The 10,329-nt window shown below is 44.8% G+C and overlaps 1 protein-coding gene across 1 annotated transcript; it reads left to right on the top strand.

Annotated features, from left to right (window-relative positions):
- Positions 1-174: 174 nt before the first annotated feature.
- engase (endo-beta-N-acetylglucosaminidase) lies at positions 175-9,969 on the top strand. Its single transcript, XM_079282602.1, has 14 exons — positions 175-332; positions 2,344-2,423; positions 2,525-2,726; positions 4,325-4,473; positions 4,606-4,760; positions 5,641-5,789; positions 5,905-6,076; positions 6,168-6,274; positions 6,391-6,502; positions 7,728-7,915; positions 8,000-8,142; positions 8,292-8,391; positions 8,478-8,589; positions 8,786-9,969. The coding sequence occupies exons 1-14, from the start codon at positions 235-237 to the stop codon at positions 9,176-9,178; spliced, it is 2,160 nt and encodes a 719-aa protein (XP_079138728.1). The 5' UTR covers positions 175-234; the 3' UTR covers positions 9,179-9,969.
- Positions 9,970-10,329: the final 360 nt, after the last annotated feature.

Here is a 10,329-nt window from a genome sequence, read left to right as displayed (position 1 = left end):
TAATTTCATTATAGAAGTACGGCATTTTATATGAAGTAACAATGTATCAGCTGTGCTGCCTTAGTTTTTTTTTTTTTTTGTCATTTTAATTTATGGAAATTGCGCTTTTATTCTGAAGGACTGGGGGTCGGAAGTGTTTCGCTCTTGGTGCTCGCAGGAAACACCTCTCTGTTTCCTCTTTCACGATTGAGTTTGTTCCCTCAAAGGTCTGTCAACTGATCTAAAGTCAGTGAAATGGCTTTGACCGGGGATGGAAACCAGCTTTCCCTGCGAGGAGAGGCCGGAGAGGATCCTAACGTCGGAGGGAAGACGGACACAAGTGACTCCAGCCGGTAACTTCCTGTACTCTGATACTTATTTCGTCAGTACGTTTACAAGAGCTGGGTGGCAATTAAACACTTATTTTACAATTGAATTGTAATTCCCGTTCATTTTTTTTTTTACCATGTTGCTGGAGTGCAATTTATAATTTTGATGACAAACAACAGTCATAAATTGACTGATTGATCTATGTATTTATTTGTTACATTTTGTTTTACAAAGTTAGTGAAGCAATGTTTTATAAATCAGGGCCTGCCCAGTGAGCATTTTTTGGTTCAAAAGACGTTTAAAAGACGTCTATGCCCGACGTTGAAAAGACGTTCAGAATTGGTTCAAAAGTGAAAGTTTTTTCGCCGACTATTTGTAGACTGAAAAGACGTTCACGCTTAGACCAGATTTAAACGTGATTTGCAATACTATAATTTTTCGTCCTCTACATTGTGCTAACCCTAATATATCATGATTTAGAGGCTTACTAAGAAACCACATCCACATTTATCAGTTGAAAGCCAGTATTGGACATCACGTTGATATCTGGTCTAAACGTGAGCGTTGAATCACCGTCTACAAATAGTCGGCTAAAAACCTTACACTTTTCACCGTATATTAACCGTGTATTCAACCTCACCGTGTATTCAACACCGAAATGCTTACAGTGCTTCTGGGTATATAACACCAGCCAGCCTCTACCTTAGCAGAAAATTGCACAGAGTCCGTGCGCATGCGTATTCCAGCAGTAAACACTGAGTTGTATTTTAGTGAACATATGCAGACATAATGTGCTCTGCTCTCATTATGATGTCCTGGGAGCTTCTTGTTGACAGCACACAGTCTATAGTTCCATATTTACGACGTTTTATATGAGACATTGAATGCGTTGAAATAACGTCTTCGTGTAGACCACATATGAACGGACAGCGTAATATGATTTTGGAGAAATACGTTTAAAGTAACCAAAATCGCGTCTCTTTCAACCTACAACTGAACAAACCATCAATATTTTAAAAAAAATTGGTGTTTTGTGGCACGTTGATATTGTAACCGTAATTTAGCCGGTTGAAAAGACGGTTAAAATACGTCTTAGACGTTCAGACCCCATATCAACGCGTTTTCAACCAGAAATCAACGTTGAAATCCGGGTTAGTGCTCACTGGGTACACTTAAAATAATATTCAAAGTCTACCACACAGCGAGGCATACCGCTTATTAATTAAACACTGGTATCGGATCGGTACTCGGTATCGGCAGATTCCCAAAAGCCGTGGTATCGCCATCGGGACTGAAAAAGTTGAATTAATGCGTCTCTAGTCAATAAAAGGCGGCAACCTCCGGTTCTGCCGAGTGAAGGGTTCTCTCTACTGACCAGCAGGGGGCGACTCCCTCATGTTGAAAAAAGAAGTGTGATTGTCTATGAGAAAATGACTCTACTTCTCTCTTGATTTATTACCTCAGTAAACATTATAAACATGAGTTTATGGTGTCAATCTCTAGTTGTACGTCTTCTTCAATACAGCATGATGTTCATTTGGTAAATTATGGTCCATTTAGAGTCAAATTGACTATAAAGCAGGGTATGCTTTAGGGCGGGCTTACTGTGATTGACAGGTCGCTGCCGCTACCAGAGACGTATATGGCGTCTCTGTCACTCCTCCACATTCCAAATATGGTAACTTCTGTTCATCGGTTGCAAAAAAACCCCATCATGGCGACGTCCGTAATCAAAGATGGCGACTGCAAAATCGCTGAACTCTAGGCTTCACAAAACGGCAGTCCACAAACCAATGGGTGACGTCACGATGACTACGTCCACTTCTTATATACAGTCTATGGTCAATGCACAGCCCTGCAATTCAAGTCTAGTGGACATTTAAAGGGTACATTTGTCATTGCAGACTAATGAATAGTTGAAAGTAAATGTTGCATGGTGTTCCTCTATCACAGTAGAACCAGTTAAGTTACTAATGTGATTTAATGTTCAACCAAATGCACCAGTCTCACCTTGCCACCTTGTACTTCCACCAGGTTGGAGTCTTGTTTGGATCAACCAATGGATTTGAGCAGTGTCCATGAAGTCATCAATTATTTGCCCTCCCCCCTGCCAGGTGAAGTGTCTTTGTTACAAGCAGCAGTAGAAAAATAATCTTAGCTGCAGTCGATGACTTGATGACCACACTTTATATGCATCATGTCCTCTCCCTCTCAGCCAAACATTACGACTCCGACACCACTGAACCGATCAGCTGTGGCCTTCAATCTTTGGAGGAGCTGTTGTCGTGGAAACGAAGCGAGGCGAACCCCTTCAATGTGGCGGCATTCCCCCTAGCACCTCGGGAGCCTCCTCTTGCCAGAAGTCTCCGTCGCACCTTGGTGTCTCACGACATGATGGGAGGCTACCTGGATGACCGGTATGGAGGCATATTTAGTAGGGGTGGGGGAAAAAATCGATACAGCATAATATCGTGATATTTAGCGTGGCGATATTGTATCGATACATGGACGCCAAGTATCAATCTTTTATTACATAAACTATAAAAAAAATAATAATCATAAAAAAATAAAATTAAAATAAAATAAAAAAAATCAATTGCTTTTACAGTCCACTAGATGGTCCTGAGTTGTTTTCTGGTGAGGTCAGCAAAGGTCCTGGGTCGGCGTGATTGGTAGGAAGTTGGTCAAAACAAAGAGACATCTGGCCTCACAACGGGGTTAAATCTGCCAACAGTAGCCGGCTCATGGGGAGAGTGCAGCGCATAACTGGCTCTCTGCCCTTGACGTCCACGCATCGCAAGTTATACTGAGTTATATAACTCTAATATCCTACTTGTATAAGTTATAGTTCATATACTGAGTCCACACGTTTGCATTTAGTTACGTTGGACTATGAAGTAATACAAACAGTTCAGTTTGTCAGGTTCATGCAACATTTATGACATTGTTGGTCAGTCTGTCTGCTTGACAATCATATTCTGCTGCAATAAAAATGATTGAAGTGAGGTGAACAGACTGAAAACTTTATCTTATTAGATAAAACATGTTGACACAGTTTTCCTTTGGGGACATCATTTGAAGTTGAAAAAAGTAATAAATCGCAATATATCGCAGCATCGTGATAATATCGCAATATCGTGATAATATCGCAGTATCGTGATAATATCGCAATATCGTGATAATATCGCAGTATCGCGATAATATCGTATCGTGTCCCAAGTATCGTGATAATATCATATTGCGGGATCTCTGGTGATTCCCACCCCTAATATTTAGTGTTGAATAAAAAAAAATCTGGTTTGTAAGACTTTTGCTTCTAAAAGTTATACTCCCAGATCTTGTAGTGTCATCCCAAAATCTACAAATGACCTTCCAGCTCCTTACTTATAGACAGTAGTACAATAGTAGTAGTACAGTATATGAGAGAATGTTACAGCCTAGAGTAGGTGATGTGACACTTTCAGGTGGCATCCCTCAGGTCTGAAAAGTGAAGCCAATGTAAAAGTGCCTAAAACTTTCATTATATATAATGACCACCAGGGGGCGACTCCTCTAGTAGCAAAAAGAGATCTATTAGAAAATGACTCTACTTCTCTCTTGATTTATTACCTCAGTAAACATGAGTTTATGTCTCAATCTCTAGTTTCAAGTCTTCTTCAATACAGCATGATGTTCATTTGTTAAACTATGGTCCATTGAGAGTCAAACAGACCATAAAGCAGGGGATGCTTTAGGGCGGGGCTACCTCTTGATTGACAGTTTGCTACCACAGCGTTGTCTGGTCTGGGATTTGTCGGGGTTTTGGTCTCACAACTTTAACCCTTTCACATTGTGTTTTCACATCATGAAAGTGATGAGGATGGTTTTTGGTAAATGGAGTGTTCATTTTACATTCTGATGAAGGCGTTATACGACATGTCTGGACCACTCGAGAAGTTTGTTCGTTCATTCTGCTGTAAGATATGTAAACCCTTTTCACATAATGCTTTGTCATGCTCTCTTTTCTGTGGTCAAGGTTTGCTCAGGGGACAAGTGCAGAGGCCCCGTATGCCTTCTACCACTGGCAATACATTGATATTTTCAACTACTTCACACACAACATGGTGACTATCCCTCCTGCTGTGTGGACCAATGCAGCGCATAAACATGGAGTCGTTGTCCTCGGTGAGTCAAAAGGCCAAACATAAAACAATCCTGAATTTGTGTTTTATATCTTCGATATCTGGTATCATATTTTAAATTTAGAACCTGTCTTCATCTGTAAAATCTCCTTTCATAATTGATCTGCTTTTTCAGGGACTTTCATCACAGAGTGGACCGACGGAGCCACAGCGTGCGAGGCCTTCCTGAAAGAGGAGGAGTCGTACCGGGCGGTGGCTGATAAACTAGTCCAGATCAGCCACTGTTACGGCTTCGATGGCTGGCTCATCAACATAGAGAACTCCCTCAGTGTGAGTAAGACTTTTATCCTGGCAGTCAACACAATACGCCACATGAAACCTTTGGAATATAAAAGGGTTCTAAGTAGAACCCTGTGGGTGGGCTCTTGTTAGCACCCTTAGAAGGTTCTGGATTGAACCTTGAGAGAGGTTTCTGGGTGGGACCATTACACCATAGAAGGGTTCTCTGTCGAGCCTCTAATACGGGGTTCTGGGTGGAACCTTTCACAGATGGTTCTTCTAAGTGTCACCCTTGGGTTGAAGGAAGAACCCTCTGAAAGAGTTCCAGGGGGAACCTTTATCCTAAGGTCAAGGTCAATTCACAAAAGCAATGCCCATCCAGAGTGACCTGGAATTTGTTCTTCTTTGTACAAATGTTCATGATCCCCCGAGGATGAAAGATACAGAATTTTGTGATTCCTCGACTTTTCCTCCAGCGCCACCAGCAGGTCGATTAATGTCACTTATCCTGTGAAATACCTTAACTTTTGCAAGATGGTTTGGCAGAAGATTTGGTACATAGATGGTTCCAAGAGGATGCCTTCTACTGAATTTGGGGATGCGGATTCTTGAAATGAATGAATGAACTGCCATGAAATGAGATAGGATTAATTGTAATAACTTTAGTAATCCTCTGACTTTCCATCGAGCGCCATCATCAGGTCAACAATATAACTCATCCAACACTTTAGTTCATGACCAAACACCTACAGAACTAATGACGTTACCATCTGCCTCTGCTGTTCTTCATGCTTACTGATGATTATCAAATGTTAGCATGCTAACACGCTAAACTAAGACGGTGAATACACATTTTGTAGTGGCCTGTCTCTTCAAGACCTCGGCCTGAAAAGCATGTAAAGACCCCGTGTGTGCCGCCATCTGTCCGCAGGAGGTTGCGGTGAAGAACGCGCTTTTGTTCCTGCGCTATCTGACGGACCAGTTGCACGAGCGGGTGCCTGGCAGCCTGGTGCTGTGGTACGACAGCGTGATTGAGAACGGAAAGTTGACGTGGCAAAATGAGCTCAACCAGTCCAACAGGTACATCAATTTGAAATTAGTTGCAGAACTCGATATTAACAACCAGAGATGATTACAACAATTTGGCAGTTCATTGATAACTGTCCAACACTTTATCTCAATCTCTTCATAACAGGATGTTTTTCGACGCTTGTGATGGTTTCTTCACCAACTACAACTGGACAGAGCAGAACCTGGAGTGGATGAGGGACTACAGCGGGATCCAAGGCCGCCAGGCTGACGTCTACATCGGGGTGGACGTGTTCGCCCGAGGCAAGGTGGTGGGAGGAATGCTGGAAACGAATAAGGTACACACTGTGGAACACGTCTGCTTCTGAAGAAAGCGTTGATCGTTACCATCATTGACGGTATGCACCCTCTTGTTTCGGTCGCCCGCAGGCGCTGGAAATCATTCGGAAGCACGGCTTCTCCACGGCCATCTTTGCCCCAGGCTGGGTGTACGAGACCCTCAACGACAAGACCGAGTTCCGCAAGAATCAGGACAAGTGAGATCAACACAATACTGACAGTGACGGGAATGCACACATTCAACTTTAACTTTGAAAGCAGAAGAAAGAAAGCGGAGATGTTCTTATTTAACCGTGACCCGTCCTGCTTGCAGGTTCTGGGCTCTTCTGTCAGACTACCTGTACATCCATCGGCCAGCCTCGCCGCTCCCCTTCATCTCTTCCTTCTGCCAGGGTTTTGGGAAGGCTATCTACTGGAGAGGACAGGTACTGAAGGAGGTGGATCTGCAACCAAAGGCAGATGGTGTGGGGCTTTTAAACAGTTGTACATAGTGCCCGTCACGATAACAAATTTCATTGGATGATCTATCGTCCCAGAAATAATTGCGATAAACAATATTCTTTTGTCATTTTATGACCATTTTAAGCCACTGCGTGAGAATATTCAGACATTGGAATTGGAATGTGAAAAAAAAAAGAAAAGTACACTCGGGGCTCTGTGAACAAAAATGTGCATATGTCCAAGTCTTATAATGGAAGGAAAAACCCAGCTCTTTATTCTGGAATCTTGTTGGCCAAATTCAAACGATATTGAGGTCAGAAAAATATGTGGTACGGCATAAGCAAGAACGTAATATGAATGAGATCAAGTCCATATTTTGTACAATAAGTAAACAACGTAAATATGATTGAGGACATATAATGTGCGTGATCGACAGGCGGATCGGTGCGGCTGCAGCAGTAAAGCAGGCGCTGCACCGGACCGTCTTGGTGAAGAGGGAGCTGAGCCGGAAGGCAAAGCTCTCAATTTACCACTCGCTCTACGTTCCTACCCTCACCTGTGGTCACCAACTCTGAGTCGTGACCGAAAGGACGAGGTCGCGGCTACAAGCGGCCGAAATGAGCTTCCTCCGTAGGGTGGCCGGGCTCAGCCTTAGCGATAGGGTAAGGACCTCGGTCATCAGGAGGGAACTTGGAGTCGAGCCGCTACTCCTTCGCGTCGAAAGGAGTCAGCTGAGGTGGTTTGGGCATCTAATCAGGATGCCTCCTGGACGCCTCCCACTGGAGGTTTTCCAGGCACGTCCAACTGGGAAGAGACCCCGGGGAAGACCCAGAACACGCTGGAGGGATTACATCTCCCAGCTGGCCTGGGAACGCCTCGGGATCCCCCAGAATGAGCTGGAACATGTTGGGGGGGAGAGGGAGGTCTGGGTCAGCCTGCTTGGCCTGCTGCCACCGCGACCCGACCCCGGATAAGCGGAGGAAAATGGATGGATGGATGGATGGGACATATAATGTAATGGATAACCTGGACATCGTCTTGAAGTACATTTGTTGAGATCGAAGCCAACTTATTAATTTTGTTTTAACTCCAGGAAGGAAGCGCAACATTGATCCCCATTGCGCTAGTCCTCACATCTCTGCAGTCCATTTTAGAGTCGATTGTAACATTTTCGTGTGTGTGTCTGTGTGTGTGCGCGCGTGTGCGCAGCGCGAGGTCAACATGAGCTGGTTCAACCTGAGCGCCCAGGAGATCCAGCCCTTGTACTACCGCACAGAGCTGGAGGGCCAGGGCTGGCTGAGCAGCCACGGCTGCCCAGAGGATGCCTGGAATGGGGGCTGCTCACTGCTGTTGGACGGACTCATCCCTGCCACACACACGTCTCCAGTTTGTGCCAAGTGTGTGTTTCTCATTCCCCCTTGCTTTATTTCCACACAAGTCTCACAGTGCGTCCACAGTACTCCGTTCTGAATCTCTTTCAGGATCTTGTCCCTCCACGTACCCCTGGCATCCAAGACTCTGGTGACCATCATCTACAAGCCATCCACCGGGATCAAAGTGTCCCTGGAGATGAAGACAACAGACGCCCGTCTTTGCACGCACATGGACGTCCGGGATGTCAAACGTGAGTTCCTTACAGTCCATACCCGTGATGCCCAAGGTACTTTTGGAATATCCAACCCCTGCCCCAATGCTTGCGGTTGCAAAGGTTTTCTTCGGATTTGTATCTTCCTGGGTTTCATATTGCCAAGCACTGATTGTATGTTTCCGCAGCTAGCAGCGGGTCTCCTGTGGTACGGGATGAGGAGCTCCAGTTGGTGAGCCAGTTCACTCAGCTGTGCGGCAACTCGAGTCCAGATGGCTGGACTGTCGGGTAAGGCACTCCTAACAGCCGAGTTAACAGCTAAGTTAAAGGGTTTATCGTTTTTAAGTCTGTTTCCGTCGTGTTACTGCGGGCAGGTGTTCCCAGCTGGAGCCTCGTGGCTGTGCTCTCAGAGAAGTTTGTCTCAGCATCCAGCGGGACGGGCCGCCGCAGGACACGCCATTCAGCTGCAGGGTGGGGGAAATCATGGTGAGCCAGTTGTGTTCAATGTGCTCAGCTGTTTTAATGCCATAACTATGTTCATTCAATAGAACTGGCACGAGTAAAATACAGGATTTCCACTTCAACTGCCTCTCGCACCCGCCAAATCCTACACGCTGGCCCTTTAAATAGAAGTATATGAGAATTCCTCCCTGTTAAATGGTTATTTCTCGCTCTCTCTCAGCTTTTGGATGTAGGTTTGCAGGTTCCCACTGAGGCGGTTCAGGGCTTGTGCATCTACGACGTGGTGTGGCTGCGCGGTGCCGGCACCTCACCAGAGTCTCCCTGCCTGCACTTAAACGCCACCCTGCGCTGGAAGTACCCGACTGAGCTCGCGCGCCACTTCCGGGTGTACTGGCGACGGCTGCGAGGACCCGATCCCAGGATCCCCCCGGGTGAGCTCGTTTTGGTGGGCCGGGCGTACTCTAATCTTTTCAGAGTGACTGAGCTGGCGCTGCCCGAACCGCCCGGCCTGCTGGAGCTGGTGGTGGAGCCGGTGAGCAGGAAGGGCCTCCCTGTCCCAGAGAACCACTGGGGAAGAAGAAGCCTCAGCTACACAGAGCCATTAACGCAATGACCTAACATAAATGCTTACGTTATGGTGCTGCATTCATGGCTCTGATGTAAAACTCAACATTCACAAGTTGGAGCACTGATATGTTTTTGGCTTTGAGTTGTTAAGAGACTGTTTTGGAAAGTCCCAGTGAAGGCTATAAAACTGACAACCGCCCCACTGTGTGGTTGGCAACTTTGAAATCGGAATGTCACATTTTTAGATTTCGGTGGAGGTGGCAAAGTGGAGCTATTGACCAAAAAACATGCTAATCTGCTTGAGTTGTTGTGTCTTGCTTTGTTTCACTGACTTTAACCAATCCCAACTCCACATACTGTGTTCTTGAGCTTCGAACCAGACCATGCGCTTCTCATCAGGGCTGTGAGTGCATCAACAGATCCATCTCCATGGCAACAATCCAGAAAAACAACTAGCAACTCTTAATTACTTTATCAAGACGGAGATAAGATTGACACTAGTATATCGACTGTATCAGGAGTCAGATATCACTTTTTGCACAGTCTCACCAAAAGAGATTTACTGATCCAAATATACTATTTCCTTCTCATAAGTAGTGCTGGGCAATGATTACAATCTTTGATTGCATTATGCTCAAAATTCAAAAATGAAGTCGAAAGTAGTGTATTGTGCATATGTTAATTGAAATTTCGGGCTTATTAACCATTTAATTTCTGAATTATGCTCATTGTGCAGGAACTAAAGATATGTAAAACATTTGTTGATGGACGCTCCCTTTTCTCTCTTTAATGACGTCATGACAGCAGCCGGTGCAAAACCCGAAGAGTTGCATTAGGCACGAGAGCGTGTGTGTGTGTGTATATACACACATATATACACACACACACACAGCAAAGAGTTCTTGAAATGGAAATGTGATGACTGATCCGGTCACATACAATAAACTAAAACATGTGCTCATTGGGGGTAATTTTTCCTTCACACGTCTAGGTCCAATTCAAATTGGTCAATGCAAGTGCATCATGGTAAATAGAGTCCCAACACTTGTGCAATTGACCTTTAACCCTGCCGCCACTCCTCAAGCGGTCGATTAAACATCACCAGTCTTATCAAAGATTTTACTTTACAACAATTGTCATTCAAGAATAAAAGAAAAAACAACTTAGGATTCGGGGAAAGCACACTTCTCTAATATG

The sequence above is a fragment of the Melanostigma gelatinosum genome, assembly GCF_949748355.1.
Source record: "Melanostigma gelatinosum genome assembly, chromosome: 13".
Classification (NCBI taxonomy): domain Eukaryota; kingdom Metazoa; phylum Chordata; class Actinopteri; order Perciformes; family Zoarcidae; genus Melanostigma; species Melanostigma gelatinosum.
Note: the sequence above shows the minus strand (reverse complement) of the source record. Positions and strands in the feature narration are given on the sequence as shown.

Excerpts from the sequence above, each read along its gene's own strand:
- engase (XM_079282602.1), top strand. The coding sequence starts at position 235 with ATGGCTTTGACCGGGGATGGAAACCAGCTTTCCCTGCGAGGAGAGGCC. Across the intron at positions 6,077-6,167 it reads GAATGCTGGAAACGAATAAG|GCGCTGGAAATCATTCGGAA; the intron begins GTACACACTGTG and ends GGTCGCCCGCAG. Across the intron at positions 6,503-7,727 it reads CTATCTACTGGAGAGGACAG|CGCGAGGTCAACATGAGCTG; the intron begins GTACTGAAGGAG and ends GCGTGTGCGCAG.